Source organism: Brachionichthys hirsutus, chromosome 21, assembly GCF_040956055.1.
Source record: "Brachionichthys hirsutus isolate HB-005 chromosome 21, CSIRO-AGI_Bhir_v1, whole genome shotgun sequence".
Lineage (NCBI taxonomy): Eukaryota > Metazoa > Chordata > Actinopteri > Lophiiformes > Brachionichthyidae > Brachionichthys > Brachionichthys hirsutus.
In genome coordinates this window covers 2,182,774-2,203,454 of record NC_090917.1, presented here as the reverse complement: position 1 = coordinate 2,203,454, position 20,681 = coordinate 2,182,774, and the positions used below count along the sequence as shown (strand labels likewise).

The 20,681-nt window shown below is 46.0% G+C and overlaps 1 protein-coding gene across 1 annotated transcript; it reads left to right on the top strand.

The window, feature by feature from the left end:
* The first annotated feature begins 6,530 nt into the window (after nt 1–6,530).
* On the top strand, nt 6,531–19,825 carry LOC137910264 (TANK-binding kinase 1-binding protein 1-like). The gene is made up of 9 exons (XM_068754706.1): nt 6,531–6,770; nt 9,593–9,718; nt 11,691–11,795; nt 12,694–12,841; nt 14,318–14,520; nt 14,759–14,820; nt 17,536–17,651; nt 18,413–19,191; nt 19,697–19,825. Exons 1-9 carry the CDS (start codon nt 6,531–6,533, stop codon nt 19,823–19,825), a joined length of 1,908 nt encoding a protein of 635 aa, XP_068610807.1.
* The last annotated feature ends 856 nt before the right edge of the window (nt 19,826–20,681 follow it).

The following is a 20,681-nucleotide window of genomic DNA, read 5'->3' as shown; positions in this document are numbered from 1 at the left end:
GTGTGTGCGCGAGTGTGATTGGAGCGCAGCCTTGAGTGACTAAGTGGTTGAGTCCTTTGCCAAGGACAGCGGCTTTCATTAAAGTAATGTTCTTACACCTTTACAAAGGGGAACGCATGCTGCCGAAGCCCGCCGTCACGAGCTGAGGTTTATTGATTGTGCACAGATGATGCCACGCACACACACACAGCAACATCGTGAGTTTGCGTGTTTTTCTCCCACAATGCACTACTGGTGTTTTATATTCTTTCTGATCAGAGCCAGTGTTCTCCCCCCCCCCCCCCCACACACACACACACCTTGTGCCGTCTCTGGACTCAGCCAACACGCAGCAGCGGCAGCGGCACACTATTCATTAATCAGCAGACAGATTGTTGCGTCAGTGCCGGAAGCCACTTCAACCCCTGGTTGTATTTTTCCTCTCATCAATCTTTCTTTCTGAAAACAAAATAAGTCATACCTGGAATTAACCTTTCATGCTTATGAAACAACTTTGCTGCAGTGAATGGGAATGAAATGAAATGTGTTCAGTAGTAGAACATGTTGTACGCGTTTCCATTTCCATGTGTGTGTGTGTGTGATCAAATATGTCTTTCAGTCAGCGCATTAGAGGAGAACAGAGACAACGGAGGAGGATGTGAAACACACAAGCCTTCAGATGCGAGGGAAACCGGATTCAGAGCCGAGAGTCAGGAACACTGTTGCAGAATGCCTCTAGCTGCTGTCAAGGTCTCTGGCTGACGTGTGTGTGTGTGTGTGTGTGTGTGTGTGTGTGTGTGTGTGTGTTTGTGTGTGCGTGCTTGTAGTTGGTCCGACAGATGCCGCTTCCCATATCAAAGCCGTGAAATCATAGCACGCCGTACCCGTTTTGCAATTCAACATCTTCGCCACCTGATCCTCCCTCGCAGCGGGTTATGAAATAGGAGTTGCAGCGTCACTCAACGAAAAGCACAAGAACAGAGCCGCTCACTGTTGCAATAATTACAAGTGACTAACAAATAAAGCGCCGTGCACGCTGGACGACGAGGCTGTCGTCTTCGGTCAAGTCCGTTTAGACACAGATGTGAATTTATGATGTCTGCTAAATGGATGTCTTCATTATTTTACAGATTAGATCAGGAATTATTTAGTGTAATACATTCACAAAAAAAATGTCTAATCTTAAACCAGTACGCGTTGAATATTTTTCCTTCGTCAGTAATTTAGAAGCAAAGCATTTGAAAAGAGTAAAGGAGATGCAATAAAGACAAAACGTCTCAAGTCGTTATGGATTTGTTCTCAATGTTACCAGTGACCGATACCTTAAAATAATATAACTCTTATTGACTTGAATCGGATCCAGAATGGAGTCAGTAAAAAAAAAACATTCAAAAATCAACTCCGATTCACTTTTACTTTTCATGGTTGGTGTTTAAAGACACCGAGACCAATTTAGAACCTTTCGATGATGATCCTGATCACCATGTGGACGGTGCAAATCCAATTAGGAGGGGAATGAGCTGCTTGGCGGAGGCCTGCGCTCTGTCTTCATCAGGTTTTTAGCTCCACTACATTCACCAGCCAGTTTCTAAATCTGACGTCATGCAGCGAACTAAACGACGGTGGAAGACACACAGGTTCTGTGAGTCATCTGACCCCCTCACCCCGCCACCGTGTACGCACCAAGCACAACACGCATTAGAGGCTAATCTGCGAGACGAAGGCCAGCTGCTTCCAGCAGGGTGGTCGTTAATTGCAGCGGGAAGGAAAACGTCATTGTCATCTCGCCCTCTCTCCCTTTTCATTCGCTGTGGCTCCTGGCCTGCAGCCGGGTTCACCATTTGGCTCGGATCCCAGCATCCAGAATCTTCGGTTGTAGCACGAACAAGGAGATTAATGTTCTTTTTTAAGGGGGGGGGGGTTGCATTCCCCGACCCCTGCCACTCGCAGGACTGTGATGAACTTTGCTGCTGAATACCGAAGATAAACGAGGAGCCGGAAGGGTCAGCGAGAGGAAACGGGGATGGGAAGGAACCGACGGTTTTGCCACAGCGAGAGGGATGAGGGAAGCTGCAGAGAAAGAAGGAAGTAAAATATAGCAACACAGCCGATTGTCTCCGTCCTACACCTGCCATCAATCTCCGGGATGGCAGCGCTCTGCCCGCCTGCCTACGCGGCTGACTCCGAGCGATGAATCATGGCGTTGTAGGGCCTGGCAAAGCACGGCCTTTGTTAGACGTGGTGTTTTTCTCTCGTACTGACAGGCTGTATTAAGTGTTCTTTACCGTGCGCGTGTGTGTGTGTGTGTGGCTGTGGATAGTAGTGGCACGTGGCGTGGGGATAGTGCTGAGGTGTGTGTCTTAGTTAGTCTGAACGCCTCACATAAGAACAGAACACACACACACACACACACACAGACACACACAGACACAATGATTGTGTCATTGTGATGCCGTTAAGTTATTTTTCTCCCAGAGCCCCCATACTTTTAGTGCCATCAAAATCATTTGGCCAAATGTTAAAGGAGGCACTTTAATTGGAATCGTAGATAAACCTCACAAAGGATTCACGAGCTTTAGTCATTGGCAAGAATGACTGATTTAATGATGCACATTTTGTGAGATGTCATACCTTTTTATTTCAAGAATTCAAGTGGGTGTCGCATTATGCCATTCAAAAAGGATGAATTACAAAAAAACGGTGGCTCGGCGGCGAAGCGGTTTGGCGCCGTCGCCTCCCAGCAAGGAGGATCTGGGCTTGAATCCAGACCTGGGAGTGTTTCTGCATGGAGTTCTCTACAGGTGACCCCGTTTCCTCCCTCGGACCACAAGCGTCCAATAAAAGATGAACTGGTGTGTCTAATTTGTCTTTAGGTGTGAATGGCTGTTTGTCTCTTTATGTCATATTTGAAAATAAGGTTACAACTAAAACGGCTACGGTTTAATAAGGACGGCTAAAAAATAGATTCCATCCTGGAGTCTTAAAAGCAGAAATGTATTAAAGTTAAGAGAAAAAAAGACTCAATAACACGATCAAAAGGGTTTTCTTGTCTTTGTCATCCAAGGCTCTCTGTTTTAGCTCCACCCACTTTAACGTGCGCGTGCAGAAAAAGGACGTCCACATGCGGGCATTCAATTTGCTTCTCAGCGTGTCGCTCCATCCATTCCTGGCCTCTGTCAGTGAGATGGAAGATTTCTGCAGAGGAAACAGGTGCAGAGGCAAACCGCTAAGCATTAAGGGAAGTGTTTGCCAGATGAGCGTGACACAGAAAGACACGCCGCCGCTCTGCTCTCCATTCACAGGCATAATGTCTGAGTCAGAGGTGCCAAACGTCCAACCCTCCGGGATGGCACGGTGGCGTGGAGAAGAGCTGCACTGGTTTAGCACCGCCAGACTGAGAGGAGGGAGGAAACAGGAAAGAAGAAGTGCAATGACGATGATGTTCAGAGGAGAGCAACGGCGTGAAACCTTAAAAGCTAGAGGAAGGAGCCGACCGGCCTGCTTTGTCTTTGACTCTCGGGGGGTGATTGCTCTGTCGATTAGCGGCCGGCGCTCTGACCCTCTGGCGCTTGTCGCTCAAGCCCTTCCGTGTTGTGCCCTTATCAATTTGGCCGCTCCGGGGCCTGAGAGGACCTTCCGGGGGGGGGGGGGGGGGGGGGGGGTCAAGTGCAGCGGTGCAGAGTGGCTCCCTGCTCATGAAGGACTTCTTGCAGCATTGGGAGCGAAGCGTGCGCCTCGACTTCACAAGGTACAGCGTGGACCTGAGTGGCAAATGAGCCCAGAGATTCAGGAGATGGAGCGTGAAGGAAGGAAGGGGGGGGGGGGTCGGATGAAACCGGATGAGGGATATTTTGGAGAGTGAGAGCGGAATGGGAGAAGAGGAGCTTAGTGGGAACTGTGTGTGAGAGAGATCAATGCCTCATTTCTGTGCTGCCAATGAGAGGAGCACAAACAAAATGGATGTTACCGTCTCCCCGTCTCGTTTTATTCGGGCTGAGGCCACATTTTGCCATCGATCACCGGCCTCTGTCTTTCCCCGCAGCATGCTAGCTGGTTAATAGCAATCACAGCTGTGGAGATTAATCTGCATATATACATTTCCAGTGTTGCCTCGCTTCATACAAGCTCAGATCCTACAGGTTCCACAACTCACACGACATTTTGATGTCCTTGAGCTTGTGGGGATGAATGTTTCTGCGTCCTCCAGGTGAATCACAGGAACTTGCAGTCTCAGCCACTCGATGCATATTCCTCCACAGACGCATCAACTTGCTAGAACGGTTCTTTCAGGGAGGGCAGTAGCGGAGCTGCGCTGATGAGACCTTCGGTAACGGCGACGTTTGAATGGCGTCACTCTTAGAAGTTCCACCATGCATGTATTTTCTCCTTCCGTTCACGTTGCTGATGTGATGGAACGAACTAAAGCGCGCACACACACACACACACGGCATCATCACCATATGGGGTTGCCATGGTGAACAAACATTGCTTTGTACTTGATCCATCAAAGGGACATTTGTTGTGTCCACATGTGCTTTTTCTCTGATGCTCTTCGTCCTTGCATTTTTAATTTTGGTTTTTGGGCAGCGTGTGCAAAAACCTGCGTTTGTGGGGGTGCTTTTGGATCATCCTGTTCGACCGGCTAAGAAAAGAGCCGTAGATTGGCTGAGGCTCCCCCCCCCCCCCCCTCTCTCTCTCTCTCAAAAAAACACACGGAAAATAGCAGCCTGGAGGAAGGGATGAGATGGAAATAGATCAGTGGGCAAGTGCTGACTCACGAGGCGATGCTGGATGTCAGGACGGCATCCATTGCAGTATGCATCAAACAAAGTAGCCGTTGTGCAACTCGGTCGTAGCTGTAAATCTAACTGTATAGTATGGCCTTGCTGCCTGCAGAAAAAGAAGGAAGTGACATCACAGGAGCCATATATCATCTCTGACAGCATTAATGCCCCGAGGCCTAGAGGCAGGGGAGCAGGGGGGGGGGGCAAATCCAGCTGGTAATGTAGCCTGGTCGGCTAACTCCTAAGCTCATTCATCATGCCATTCAAGGAGCGTGCAGGCTGTCGGAGGGCGTGTTCTGTAACGTGCTGTGGAATGGGACGAGGGCACGGAGCCGTGCGAGCGTCCGAGTGTGAATAAATGCACACGCTTGTCCATTCACCTGCGGGGCACACAGAAATCAAAAGGGAGCTCCGCACCGAAAGGATTTGATGATTGGAAATGAATAAATCGACCTATTAAAAAGTTTCTTCACATAAACTAAAGGAAACAATATAAATCCAGTTCTTCTGAGTGTGTTTGGATGAAACTTGAATTCTCACAGGGCTGGGATGTTATAAAATATACTGAGAAACAAGTGGCTTTTGCTTTAAAATGCTATAATCGGTATCTTTACAGCTATAACGCTGTGAAGGAGGTTCATCTTAAGCAATAATCAAATGACTGCATCTTTTCACAGCTTTAGTAGCAATTGTATTTTATTGTTTGGTTCCTTTTTCTGTCCCAAAAAATAATAATAAAACTTCTGAAAACTCAGAGTGCATTTCCAGCTGGGGCCCGTTGAGTTTTCAGGGAACAAAAAAACAGCAAATAGCAAAGTGAAGTCTGAAAATAGACTCAAAGAAACTTTGGTACAGTCCTCAAGAGACTCTGAACTTTAAGAGCAAACGCTGAAAAAACTTAATGGGGGGCGCTCCAGAGTGTTTGACAGCAGTCTAGCCTGCTATAGGTAGTTAACGACACACCAAGTGTGTCTGTGTGTTCAGCTTCTTCAAAACGCATCAGGAAGTCCTCTGTTATTTTCCCCCAGAGCATCCAAGACTTCATAAAGCCTCGGGTTAAATCCTTTACCGTTTCCTCACCTGTCTTTTCCAAAGCTAACCCCCCCATCCAGGAAATAAAGCCTCCGCTCAGTTCGTCCAGTGAAAGCTACCTTACCGTCACCTCATATCGATGCTGCCTGCCTCTGGATTAATGCCAGCACAAATGAGGCTTCGTCGGGAATGAAGAGACAATTAAACTTCTTGAAAGATCAAATCTTGGCGTGGAAAGGCAAATGCGTGGAGGATTTGAACAAAATAACTGCTGGCTTATTTCCATCCAAAATCCCACTGAGCAGCAAATTTGAGCGGCAGCCTGCTTTGTAAAGGAGACCCCTTCGATATATCTTGCACGTAAACACACTCAGTGCGTGAACTGGATTACTGTCCCTGCATGTGGAGCGATAGTGAAGCGATAATAAGCGCAGAGTCATTTTTAAAGATCATTAACGTCCCTCAGTCCCCCCCCCTCCTGTGTCTCGCTGTGCTCACGTTCCTTTTGAATATTACACTTTGCCTGCGCCAGCAGTCCAACAGCGTTCTGCTGAATCCCTGCTTTGTTCTCTTGTTCACTGCCTGCAGAAGTCTGCTTGGTGCTTTTAGCACTGCGGCAAGCGTGAAATGACGTTTTCACATGCAGTGCATTAGATTGGAAATGACAGAATCGGGTATAGTCTGATCCTCAAACATGTCTGTCTGCGTCCGCTCCTCAGGTTGAGGCTCTGAGGGATGCAGTCTCTGTTCGGAGGGGAGCTGGGGCTGCTCGGAGGAGGCGGCGACCCGGGAGGCCTGAGGGAGGATGGCTGTGGAAGCGTGGCGTGGAGCTCCTCCACCCTGCCCCCAGACGACGTCTACTCAGCCTCCCACTTTGCCCTCATCACTGCCTATCAGGACATCAAGACGAGGCTGTCCTGCCTGGAGCGAGAGAACTCCACTATCAAGAGGAAACTCAAGATCTATGAGATAAAGGTGAAGGCTTTTCACAAAGTTCTCCGCAAAATCATTATTGATGTTACTTTTAGTCCCGGTCCATAATCAGACAAAATTGGTCTCTGCTTCCGGACGACTGGTTTGCTTGCAATGAATTAGCAAGAGAGATCTATCCACTCACTCTTTTCTTGTTTCTATTTTCATTAAGGGAAGTGGAATTATTCAGAGACATTTTAGACCCAGTTCAAATGTGACCATGTGATCCTAGTTACTGATTTCTGTAAAGTCTTACTGGGAATAATTTATCAGAGAGAATTTTTGACAAGAATTTTTGACTCATTTAAAAAAAAAAAAGATTTCCAACTACGTGCTTACATGCAGCTGATAAAAGACTGTGAACACCAAAATCCACATTTAACCAGATTCTGAGATTCTGATCAGTTGATCGTGAATCAGCTTCATTTGTCTCACAGTTTCATCGAACAATGAAATAGCAAATAGCGGGTGCAGGAATATTCCTGCACCAGCCGCGGCTTGTTTACAACCTTCTGGTTGAATGAGGAGCAGACGAGGCAGAAATCCGCCTCCTAGCTGTAGCCGGACCAATGGGTGAGTCAGCATGCAGGAATAGGAGGAGGAGGAGGAAAATGAAAAAGTAGGGACAAAGAGTGGAAAGACTGGAGTTAAATGTGCAGAATGTCACGGTGGAAGATGCACAAGAGAAGACAAATGAGGCAGTAAAAGGAGATGAGCGAGAGAGAAATAAATCCATGCCCGGATATTCTCCTTATTTGTAGTTAGCTACTTATTCCAGGAATGATATGAAGCCAAAAGCCGAATGTTCCCACTTTCCCCTCAGCTTTTTTTTCTTTTTTTGTTTGACTGGTTTTCAACGAGCTGTTTGTGATGCCACAGAGAGACGTATCAATAGCAAAGCACTTCTTTGGTACCGGAGACGAGGGAAAAGGATTCAGTGACAATAAATTATCAAAAAGCAGCAGCTTATAGCCGAAATGCTGAGGAAGGAATTTCCCAAAAAAGATGCATGCTGTTGCAAAAGGATGCTGTCTGTACAGAAACTGACTGTTCAGTGATGTGCAGCTCCAGAAAACTTGCATTCTGGGTTAAACTATGAGGCTTTGCATCGAATATCTTTAATGCATTTTGACGTATTAGTCGATGGAACTTGTCCTCCAATTGAAAAACGTCTCTATTCTATAGAAAGACTGATAACCTAAAATCAACACTTTTGACTCCTGATAATTGTAAATTCTCATGCGGGGAGAGCCTTTTCCCAAACACGAGATTCTTTGCTGTTATTTTAAGGCTTACGCCGAGGACTTGTAAGTGTTGCTGCAGGCGCTGCCTGAGTAGCAGCTGTAATGATGCAGATGGGAGCGCTTCCTGCCGCTTTGAGCATTGTTTGAAGCGATGCTGTTCTCCCGTTTTTCCAATGCTCGGCGGTGTGAGAAGTCTAAGGCCTCCTCCCTTGAGGGGTGGAGGGGGGGGGGGGATTTTTTTTCTTTTTGCCTGTGTTCTGAACGTTCCCTGTTAAACTGAGCAGAGAGAGGTGTTCTGCTAAATGGAAAAAGGTTGTTTGCTCCTGAAATAGACTTGACATCAGCAGCAAAAGGCTTCACGCAGAAAATGAAAAGCCCCTCCGTGTTTACGGCGCTCTAAATGTAAATGGGCTCATTTAGGTTGCAGCACATGCATTTGTTTTTCCATCAGAGGATCCAGACACCAAACAACAGTTTAGCGCAATAACGAAACAAATCCCAGTACATACCCCACCCTTAAATACACGCTCTAAAAAATTATATCACCGGAATTCTTTACAGCGTGTATTTATGTGTGCATTTCTGCATATTGTAAATATTTTCATACGGCATCAAAGCAGTTTTTATTTCATAAGATATATTTACGGATGGCGGCTCGGTGGCGCAGTGGTAAGCACTGTTGCCTCACAGCAAGATGGTCGCAGGTTCGTCTCCGGCTTGTGGCCATTCTGTGAGGAGTTTGCATGTTCTCCCCGTGTCTGCGTGGGTTCCCTCCGGGTTCTCCGGCTTCCTCCCACCACCAAAAACGTGCAGCCTAGGCTGATTGGTGACACTAAATTGTCCGTAGGTGTGAGTGTGTGTGTGGCTGGTTGTATGTCTCTGTGTTGCCCTGCGATGAACTGGCGGCTTGTCCGGGGTGTCCCCTGCCTCTCGCCCATTGACTGCTGGGATTGGCTCCAGCTTGGCCCGTGACCCGATAACGGAATAAGCGGTTAGAAAATGAAAAAATGAAAAATATTTATGGATCGTTTGGAGGCGATGTGATGCAAATACTTGTTTTTATAATTGTAATATTTCTAACAAATCCCAAAAATCTAAAACCAAGGATGCATTCATCAGAATCAGAATCAGAATCAGAACCATTGTCAGTGAGTGTTCACTGACTAGGAATGTTTCTCTGTGAAGTTGTGCTACATCTAACAGTAATGACAAAATACAAAAACCATACAAGTACAGACACATCAGCACATCAGCATCAAGCGTTAAATAAAAATGTCGTCTTATTCCCTGCCTTACAACCTCATTATTCATTCAGACACACACACACACACACACACTATTTACAACTGTTTGTGTAACGTTTACTCAACCAAAAGTGCTCAGCTGTTAAAAATGTATGAAGCATATCTTTTTTTTATGTGTTTTTAAGGATTCTCATTGTTTATTCTCCCTTAACAACACAACTATCTACTACAATTCAATGATGCTCAGGATTACAGATGATGTGAGAAGCTATTAAATTAAACAGGACCAAACAAACCGTGTCCTCATTATTCTACGTCTAACTGTCCCTTTCTGCAGTTCCCCATGATCAACGAGTTTGGGGAGAACACCAACTCCTACTGCTCCTTTGAGAACAAGGAGACGGCGCTGCTGCACTCAGAAAATGGCAACTTGCAGCAAAGAGTCAACGTCCTGACCCATGAGGTAAGGGGAGAGCTGAGGACAAAGGGGGGGGAGGGGGGGCGAATAAAGGAGGCATGGCAGGGAGGGAGGAGAGAGGTGCAAAAAGAGAAAAAGCAGAGGCGATATGGGATATGTGTGAAATAAGAAGAAATGCTCATCCTCTGTGCATGAAATGTGCAGAAATACCTCCGTGCTCGTGAATTAATTGAATTTTTTCAGGTGAATTGAGGTCATCCTGGTAGACAGAAGGACACCCAGAACTAATTAAACACCACAGCTGCTGCCCAAGCAAAATTACTAGGATTGGGTGTTAATCCTATTGGTGTTCCATTTCTGAGATGGAAATATAATTGGGCCCAAACCTGGGCAGGGTTATGCAAAATAAAAGCAAAAACCATGCGGGTCCTGCAGTGCTTGTTGGGATGATACCTCAAACACAGATTTGAATTATAGAATAAGACGTGAACATTCTGCACAGATGCAGAGTTTTAAAGGAAACAGGAGCAACACGTTTCTACGATTCTACATTTACCTGAAGGGTTCTCCTTCCAGAAATGGGTATGGAATGAGAGGAGCGTGGCAGCGTCAGTAATATGTTTACAGAGATGCCACCATTTCTGAAAAAAAAAAAGACTGACACAGGAAGTTAGAGGTAAAGCTGGTAGCACCAGAGGTAAAATAAAAAAAAATTATAAAAAGAGCTGAAGAAAGGAAATGGTTCATGGGAGCAGAAGAAATATGGAGCATTGGAAAGCCAAGGTGAAATGGTTCCGACACCGGCCATTCAGAATGATGAAATGTGTCACGGCTCACTGAGCGCGCTCTGCTGGGACACGCACACACACACACACCTACACACACACACACACACACAGACTTTATCCTGTTCTGTTCTGATGACTTGCAGTCATCGAGGAAAGCTGGTAACATACGTGATGTCAGGAGCGCAGAGGAAAGCAGAGGTCGCAAAGCAAAGATGCTGCAGCCTCTCCTCACGTGTCTGAGTCACGCGACAGTCACGGTGATCGGCTGAGCATATCTTTTTTAGCCCAGGAGCCCACTAGCATGCTAATATGAGCATGGCACTACAGTGACTGAGACGCGTCATTACAAACACAAAAAGGAAAATGTGTTGCTTTTGTCGCCCCGATACGGTGGAAATAAATCCAAGAAAAAAAAATATATATCTATATATATATTTAACAAATACTAGAGGATATTTGCAACTGGTGGAAAATTGAACAAAACAAAAGAAAATGCAAAATATCGCATTTTAGTGAATAAACCCAGAACGTGATGCTGGAACTCTCTGCCTCACATGGACTCAGGGGAACATTTAATGAGAGCGCCTATAAATAAACTGCTATTATATTTGAAACGGTGTTTACAGAAATCCAGTTCTGCAGGAATCCTGCCCTCCCCAGCCGTGATGCCGCTGACAAGCCGTCCTCACCTTGGCGACATGTTACCATAGACACGCCGAATCACGTAGCGATGCACTTCATTCTCCTCACCGACTCGATTCCCCGCTCATCACAACACCCTGCTGTTTCTGTCGCTGGTATTCTGAAAGAGAAGATGCTCTTAAACAAAACCAGCCCCCCTGCTGCTGGAACCTCGTCTGCTCTAGAAAAATCACAGGATTTAATGTATGCCTGCCCCCCCCCCAGGCCTGCCAAAGCAGGATGTGATTTTTGTATCCATGCCAGATGCAGCAAGATGTCAAGAATGTGATTTATGCATTTGCCAAGCTGGTGGGGGTCGTATGCATCCTAGTTTTTTTTTTTTTTTTTTTTTTAGGATTCAGTGTCACAACTCAGCTCAGTTGCATAACACAGAAATGTTTGATGACTCTCGCACTGGAAGTTTTGAGTGTACGCTTCCTCCCTTGCTTTGCTCGGAAGTTAGAAAACTGATAATGTATGTCAAGATTTCCCCGCCGCCCCTCTCCAAGCTCTCGGCTCTTCCTTCCTTTCTCTGTGTCTCGCTTCAGCTCCAGAAGAGAAAGGAGCGAGAGGAGCAGCTTGAGGATGTGATCCAGGCTTATGAGAAGATTCACATGGAGAAGAGCAACCTCCAGAGGGATCTCGACAAGATGGTCAGAGGAATTATTCAGTTCACTGCACTGTGGGTTCGCTCTGCACACGAGCCATATGGCCCAGTAGAGCATTCTGTGTCACACTCTGCTGACGGGGCACAACATAAACCGTAAAGCTCGTGGCCGATATCCCATAGAGGAAATGTGCGTTATAGATGATTACATTTTAAGTGCCAAATACGCTATTTAACCAAACGTATGTGGACACTCATGCACAAACGGGCTAACCCGCACAGCAAATCCTTGCATTCAGGTTCAGGTGTAAATTTGGTCACCACAAGAGTGGCAGGCTGTTAGTAGCAGATTCCGTGATTTAGTATTTAGTATCGCACGTGCTACATTTTTAAAGGTCGCATTAATTTCTCACACGGCCACATTAAAAATGCTGTCGGCTGCAGAAGGCGAGTCCCTGAAGTAAAATGTTCCTGGTTCACATTTGGACAGGGACTCTGTCCCGCCACCCATCTGTCTCAACTTAATTAGTGTTTAAAATTTCTTTAGACGCATTAGTGGCAGGTGAAGGTTTTTTGTTCTATTGATTTTACCGACAAGGCACTGAAAGTACAAACAAGAAGAATATACGAAGACAGGAATTGTACTACATCACTTTGACTACGCACTTCAGGCTGTACTACTCATTTCTATGTAATTAACATCTGAGTGAACCTTTTTTTATTTTTATTATTAATTCTAGCAGTGAGTCAACAAGCCTTCAGAGCGAAGAATCCTTTTTGAGTCAAAGATCCACAAAAGCTTCGTGGTTTTTTTCAGGGAACATAAAGTTTTAATTTAGCAAGTTGTTGAAATTCTTTCTCTACACATCCACGGCTGCACACATGTGGACTGATCAATGCATGTATATAGGCATAAATCAGTAAAGGATGTGTCTGACCTGCAGACCAGCCTGGTGGAGAAGCATGTGGAGCGTATCCTGGGCCTGGAGTCGGTTCTGAGGCAGAGGGACTCCTCCCTGCAGAAGCTCAACATGCAGCTGCACAGCAAAGACATGCAGTACCTGCAGCTTCACGCCGGCCCGGACGCACACAGTGAGCAACAGCTTCTTATCTTCCTCATCCTCATCTTTATCCATACTGCTTTACATGAGCCTAGCCTAAATTTCTATAAGTTCTGATTTCTTTCACTATTATTAAAACCCAAAAAGTTAAATTTCCTATTTAGTATCAGGAGTATTTTATGAGAGTTTTTTACGATTACGGCGATAATGAAAATGAAATGAAACCGTTGGTCTCAATAATGCGACAGAGAATGAATGAAAATTTAATACCAACACTTTCCTGATTGATCTAATCTGCATATCAATTCATAATTAACTAGACACGCTCAAAAAGCAAACCTCCGCCAAGGCAGCTCAGATTCTCCGTTGTGTCACTGAAAGCACATGAAAGCAGCAGGCGTGATAATTTGACCCTCATTATGAACGTTTCTGGACATTAAACTCACCGAGACTTTGGAATTATTCGTTTAATAACTATTGAAGACAAATTATGTTTCATTAACGGGAGTTTTCTTCAGGATTATTGCCAAATATTAATGATCTCTTGCACATGCCAGTTTTTTTCATGCGGCATCTAAGAAAAAGCCTCGACTTCGACTCTCTGTTCATCGCTGCTCATTTCTCTCTCAATCTTTAATCAGATCCAACAATCTGGCTGTAAATCATTTTAATTGAGGTCGGGCTAATCCTCCGTTTGTTGGAGAGAACCAGATATATTGTTCCAACTCGCCAGTCACAGTTACAGAAAAAGAGCCTTCAGATCTTTCTGGGTGCTGCCGATTTGAAATTCAAACATTCTGGCTTCAAAACGTTGAACTGGAAATTTGAGGATTATTCTGTATTATTCCGCCCGTTGCTGCCATCTGCGCCGCTAAAGTGATCTGTATTGTGATTAGCCTGCATTAGCAAACGCTAGAAAGCCTGTGAGATGGACTGATAATGATGCAAATTAATTCCTCTGTCAGAAACGTAAAAAAAATTATAATACAACTTTCAAAGAGGCTCGAACCAAGGAGGGTCACTCCGCTGCATGATCGGCATTTGTGAGAGAAAAATTCTATTAACATTTTGGAATATGAAGTGAAATATCCTCTCCGGGTCAGAAGTTTCCAGCATTTTGAGGCTGTAGCACATCTGGAGTCGCCAGACGGTGAACCTTGTCCTCTTTGGCTGCTGAAAAGTCCATACCCGCCACCTCAACAAATGCCTCTACTGATGCTATACCTCGATGAAGGGAAGAGGAGGCATACGTTTACATAAAAAAAGCTCATATTTAATGCAAATTCAGCATTAAAATAAATATGTGCACGCTAATCTGCATGTGCATAGCGGAGAGGAGGCTGCAGCTTTGTTAGCCTTGTAGCAGAGCTGCCCACACAGATCACATCACCCAGGTACGATCTGCCCTCAGACGCTGCGTCAGTCGGGGGGGGGTGAAACAGGAAAACAGCACCATATCTTCTAACATCTCCCCCCTTCTTCTTTTTCTTTTTTCTCATCCTCACAGTGCTGGACTGTCCGGCCTTGACTTTACAGAGCTCCCGGAGCCTGGATGCCCTGTCTGACCTGAAGCTGCAACAGCTGGAAGCAGAGCTGGAGGGGGCGCGGCAGGAGGCCCAGGGAGCATGCCAGCGAGAAAAGGAGCTGAAGGGGGAGTGTGAGAGGCTGAAGGAGGAGATGATGATGCTGCAGAACAGCCAGCGAGACAGGGTCAGTGTTAGATGCCACACGGGTGGGGCGGTTTGAGTTTGTCAGAGATGCTCATGGACACTTGTAGCCGGAAATGTCGTGTAAATCGAGACAATCTATAGACAGGACGGCTATATTGAGTCTCAGGTTACGCTGAAAGACGCATCCCGGCCTGTTTTCAGATGTTGCCTGACAGATTTTGTCCCTTATTCCACCAGCACCTGCACGCTAATCTAGTTTCATGCTCTGCTTCCCACAGGAAATGACTTCCCCGTGCAAGCAGTGCGACGTGGAGTGGATAAAGAAGGTGGGGGACGAGCAGTAAGTGACCACAGCAGATCTCTCTGGCTTGAAGGGAGGGGGGGGGGGGGGGGGGGGGCAGAAGCAAATGTCAGGGAGCAACGTGTCTTACAACAAAAAAGACACAGGTATTAAACAAGGAGGCCCTGCAGGAGACCAGTCTGAACAGCAGGGGGCAGTGTCCTCGTGTCTATCTCCTGATGCCTGTGTGTTGGTTGTGAATCTGAGTTATCAGCTCTTATCGATCAATTACTAAAACAATCACATTTGTATCTCCACTTTGCTTCTGTGTCAGCCGTCGACAGAAATGTGCTTTTGGTTTGAGAGAAGAGAAAGAATCTTATCTGGACATTATCTCCTGCCCAGGCTGTTTATTCAGTACTGCAGGTAATATATATATATATATATATAATATATACAGTATATATATATTAAATAAAAACACATCAAATTGGACATCTGACTCCCACACAACAAAACCCCAGAAGTGTTTCGAAAGGGAGCAAACTGAAAGTGAACGGCACGGCAGCCAAGAGTGATTTGACTGAGCGTGTGGTAGAACCCACTGCTTTTTCCAGACCTCGGTCACCTTTTGGTTTTACTCAACATCACCGCTTACTCCCACTGCAAAACCTACAATGTCGATTCTTCACTTCCTGGAGCTTTTTCTTGTAATTAGGCTCATTTAGTGTAAACTGCACAGATTGATGTGGATTTAAAAAAAAAAAATTAATCACATCCTGTTCAGCATAATAATCTGCACTTTAGAATTTCTGAAAATTAAATGTCAGCATTGTACATTTCAGCAAATTTGTGGGTTTCTTGTCAGGAGTTCTACAGTACATACAATTTATATTCCATTTAGATTACATGTGTACAGTACAGGTTACAGAGAGATTTGTGTAATTTTAAGAAACACTATTTGTGGTCAGAAATAATTTTTTGGGGGGAAATAATTGGTCATTTTAACCAAAATCTAACTAAACCTCAGGTAGATATGAAAAATAAGGAGATGGAAAGTACAAAAAGAAAAAACCCTCACCGACCACAAGCCACATGCAGCGACTGATGTTTCCTTCTTCAAAAACGCGAGGCTGTTTAAAGTAAATCACAACATGCTTTTGAGTTGAAGAAGACATCTTTGCAGGGAATTCAGAAATGAACCAAGAGGCATCAAGTGCAGCTTTTGGAAGCAATTTATCTAAATGTAATTAACGTATGTTTGTATGCCTCCATGCAAGAGCCATTCCTGTGGCTTTCAAAAGGCCTCGCCGTTTAGCGCTAGTCCCCCGACGGGCATGCGATGAAATCACTTTAAAAAAAATAAATAAATAAATTAAGAACAAATGAATATCTCAGTTTTGCAACAAAGCACGACCGTTCAGCTGTTAATGTGAGCGACCAAACGGCAGGAGGCTTGAAAAAGAACATCTAATAGTTAACAAAGAGCAGTTCAGATCTCACAGGCTGCAGCGACGCCTCCTTCTCATCTGATCGGGTCAGAGGTCAGATTTCAGCCCACAATTCACCCACTTCATCTCTCCCACACACACCTACACACACACACACACACACACACACACACACTTGTACCTGATCGATTTCATCATATTATCGATGCTGCATTGAGGATCACAAGCCGCCGGCGCTGTCCTGTACACACTACAGTCCGTGCACACACACACACACACACATACAATCGAAGACAAAGAAAGGGGGTTTGCTCATCACTCTGTCTGACTCATATAGCAGATGGTTGGAAAACCTGGTGGGCCAGCGACAAACCCCGAACACCCAGTGGAAGTTCTGAGTTATCTTCAAAATGGATAAGCCCTCGATTTTAGCACAGATTATTGTGTGGTTTATAAAGTGTGTCCCGGAAGCAGCACAGCTACGGAGTTTTACTTGTAAAATTGTCCTCTCCTGAATATAGTTTGAAAGACGAAGGAGAATTTGTTATAATGAGTCTAATTAAATAGACAGGAAATATGCCGCATCCTTTTAATATGTGCAGACGCAGCAGCCTCTCACGAGTCTGAAGGCGATGAAGAAGAAATGTCATAATTTCCATATTTATTTATTTTAAACAGAATACAAGTTATTAAAATTGCTAATTAAAATGAGACGAATCAAAAACCTTATTACAGGAAATAAAAATTCAGAAAGATAAATGCAGGGCAGGAGGGAAGACGATCCACTGCAGGAAGTCTTTCAAAATTAAAAGTCGGTGCAAGTTTAGCATCATCTGGGAGGCGGTTAATTTGTTGTCTGTGAGGCTAATCAAAGCCGACGGCTCTTGATTCAAGAAATTATTCACGCCGGCGGTGTAAGGTTATTATCTTAACTGATTTTTAGTTAAATTTCAGGGCTTCACATCTCATCTGTTTTGCAGTGAATAGTCTAATCTCAGACTGTCGGCGCTGGAATGAGTGCGTTTCAGGTCAACACTAAGGAGGCCATGAAGAAGACGAGGGCAGCGACAGAGTCTGAACTATAGAGCTGCACTATTCTAAACAGAATCCCATCCTATAATTTTTTTTTTTTTTTAACCACTTAAAGTCAATCACTCCTCCTTTGATTACTCCGTGCACGGACTGGTTTTAAGACGAGATGACAGTGTTTTGCACGCGCATGTAGCGGTGTACTGCTTTATCCTTCCGCCTGCATTGTAATATCTCATGACGACAGTGGTTATGATAATTCAATAAGTGTCTCCTCTCCTCCGCCTTCCTCCAGGGTGAACTTAGCCCTGGCCTACACGGAGCTGACGGAGGAGCTGGGCCGCCTCCAAGCACTGAGCTCCAAGCAGACGGAGATCCTGAGGAAAGCCTCGCAGGAGCAGCCCAGTCCAGGTTAGCAGGAGTTCAGTTCATCTAACACGGCATCGTCGAGCTTTATAAGCTTCTCATAGGTTGTCTGGGCAGAGGCTTGTGCTTATTTGACTCCTCAGTTGCTGCTTGTTTGTCATTTTCTGCCAGGTGTGTGATTTGTTGCTTCCGTTTCCTCGCTTGCAAATTAAAGACAGAAGCAGTTGTAGAATAAAACGATGCTAAAAGGGTAGCAACACCTTTCTCTTCCTGTCACGCACCGTCATCGTCTCACTGCTGAGCATCTCACATGCATTCACACACACACACACACACACACATTAAATGTCATTAGCCTCCTGAGCTATTGATGCGATTGGATCTTGGCTGTAAATGACAACGGGAAAAAAAACCTTTTAAATGTTTGAAATTAGCAAAGTGGGACATTTTCTCTTCAGAGTAAGTGTGAACTGAAGCGTCTCGTATGACTGTCCTCCCCGGGAGGGAGGGCTGGAGATCACCAGCATCACCTGAAGTGGCGACTGGCTCACCAGCTCTACCTGAACAGAACAAAAGACATCAATGTGTGTTTCTGTTAACTGAATGGAAAAAAACCCGCTAAAATAGTTGTTGTGAAATAAAAGTGTTTCGGCAGTTTCATTTCTATGCGGGCTGGAAATATTCATAGCTCACCGTTTCTGCCGAAAAGTGGAGTTGTGAACCGTAAGTAGGCAGAAATATGCGGACAGTAAAATCATACATAAATAATGGCTTTTTTTTGATTTTGATCTTTTCCCCCTCATCAGTCCAGCGTCACTCTCCCATCAATCACCAGCGCCACTCTCCAGTATCCCAGCGCCACTCGCCCATCTCGCAGCGCCATTCTCCGGCGCCGCCTCAGCTACATCACTCCCCAATCCAGCAGAGACGTTCCCCGGTGCTGCAGCGCCTCTCCCCGGACATGCACCGCCGCTCCCCGCTGCTGGACGTGAACGACGGCCCGGCCTCCTACTCCAGCCGGCCTCCCAGCCAGCACCTGAGGGCCAGCTTCCAAGGTCGACGCAGCTACTCCGAGGTCGCCGACCCCTCGGCTTACCAGTGCCCGCCCCGCTTCTCCCTGGACCCCGTCTCCACGCTGCCTAAACCCAGACCGTACATCGAGGGCTACCCGAAACAGCCTCCCCAACACGTGGGCTCTCCTCACGGCGGACTGCAACACCGAAGCTCCCCATCTGCCCATCAAGGTGGCGCAGGGGGAGACGGCGAGAGCTCCATCCGCCACTCAAGGGAGATGCCGTTTCCACTGTCTGAGGTGGCACACCTGCATTTTGAGCCGCCTCCTCCTTCTACGCCGGCCCCCCAGCCGCCTCAGTCCTCTGAGGATGAGGAGGAGTGGACCTGCCCGCATCCCATCAGCCCGCCACGGACACTGGGAACGCTTTCTGCTTCAGTGCCCAGCGGCGCCATGAGGGGCCCCGCGTCCTGCTCAGCCTTCCCCATCCCTCAGAGGTCCAACACCCTCAACTGCCACCCCCAGCCTGGGTACATGGCAGCGGAGCACGCTCAGTCCTGGCCTTCAATCAATGTGAGTTCACGCACGTTGAATCAGATTATAACAGGCCGAGGATTTTAAATAGCTTATAACATTCGACCAAACTGCACAATGAAACGACACCAGCAGGAGATCTTCCTCACGAATGTTAGTCTCACAGCTCTGCGGCGCTGATGTAATCACGCTGCCTCCCACAGGGCGACTACTTTTGTTTCCACACAAAGTATCTGGATATTTTAGTACCAGGTTGCTTCAGTCCGTTGTCTTGCGTTTTGTATCGTGGTCTAAAGTCGTATGAAAAATGCCAGGTTCAGTCTTCTCTGTGCTGACATGGCAAAACACAAAAATAAATCTACAAAAATGGTGGATGAAATTAAAAAAGTACTCCCCGTTAAACCAGCAACTCCTCAGGGGGTTAAAATAATGAGCCAATCAGTGGTTCCTCTCGTCCCTGCAGAAACGTCCTGCAGGAGTCGAGGACCTTGTGTTGTTGTTGTTTTTTTGTGTTATTTCTAATTATGTGTTTGTTGCTCTGCAGCTCTGGATGGAGACCGAGGAGAGCGACATGCGAAGCTGCCCTCTCTGCCAGCTGATCTTCCCTGTCGATTACCCCGACGACGCCCTCATCAAGCACATTGACTCCCACCTGGAGAACAGCAAGATCTGAAGGCCACAAGCAAGTCGCCGGCGCCCTTCTTAAAAAAAAAGGTTTATTTAAGAGATCGGTGGACCTGGTCGAGTCAAACATAGGCGAGCCATTCTCTGGTGCGACACCAGTTAGTTATCAAACTATAGGTAAGGATCAAAAAAAGAAAAACGGCATCAGGGCCAAGACACGTTTCAGTATTCAAACACGAGTTTGGATTTGTGATTCCACATGCGGATCGCCCCGTAGGAAAGTCCTGCCTGTATAATCACTGGGTCCGGTCGCTGCTGTTATTTTTTTTTACCGTACGAGTGTTCTTCTGTGGTTTCAGCCAGTTCCAGGTGTCGTGTTGTTTCTTCGCTTCACAGTGCAGTACACTTTGATTCAGCAAAGTACGGCAAGCCAAAGACGAGTTACGAGAGGCAGGCTGGAAGGTTCAGGGGCTCCGCAGGTCAGGGAGTCGGTTCCTGCGTTCACCGGTAAAACCACCTGGGAGAGCCGGAGCATCTTCTTGAAACAGACTATTGTCACCATTTAGCGTTATCTCTCACACACACACACTACATTATGTCTACAATAATGTTCCACGAGGATTCTGCAGACGAAGAGGCAGGGAGCGGTTAATGAGATGTGGGATTTTTATTTTGTGAAATGTTTTTTTTAAGATGAAGGAAGGCTGGAGCATCACGGATGAAGGAATTCTGATGTTCTAATTTCTCTGAAAAACAATAATGTTTCTCTAAAACATGCCAGTCACACTTCATCTGCTAACAAATCCGGGGAAATGAATATGGAAGTGTGTTTGGATCGATTAGGTTCATGCGGTGCCCTGCAGGGCGGGGCCATAATGTAGTAGGACGATTTAAAAGTTTTGGTC

Bases quoted from the DNA above. Each gene is read 5' to 3' on its own strand.
- LOC137910264 (XM_068754706.1), top strand. From the start codon at position 6,531: ATGCAGTCTCTGTTCGGAGGGGAGCTGGGGCTGCTCGGAGGAGGCGGC. The intron at 11,796-12,693 runs GTCAGAGGAATT...TCTGACCTGCAG, and splicing joins AGAGGGATCTCGACAAGATG to ACCAGCCTGGTGGAGAAGCA. The intron at 19,192-19,696 runs GTGAGTTCACGC...GTTGCTCTGCAG, and splicing joins AGTCCTGGCCTTCAATCAAT to CTCTGGATGGAGACCGAGGA.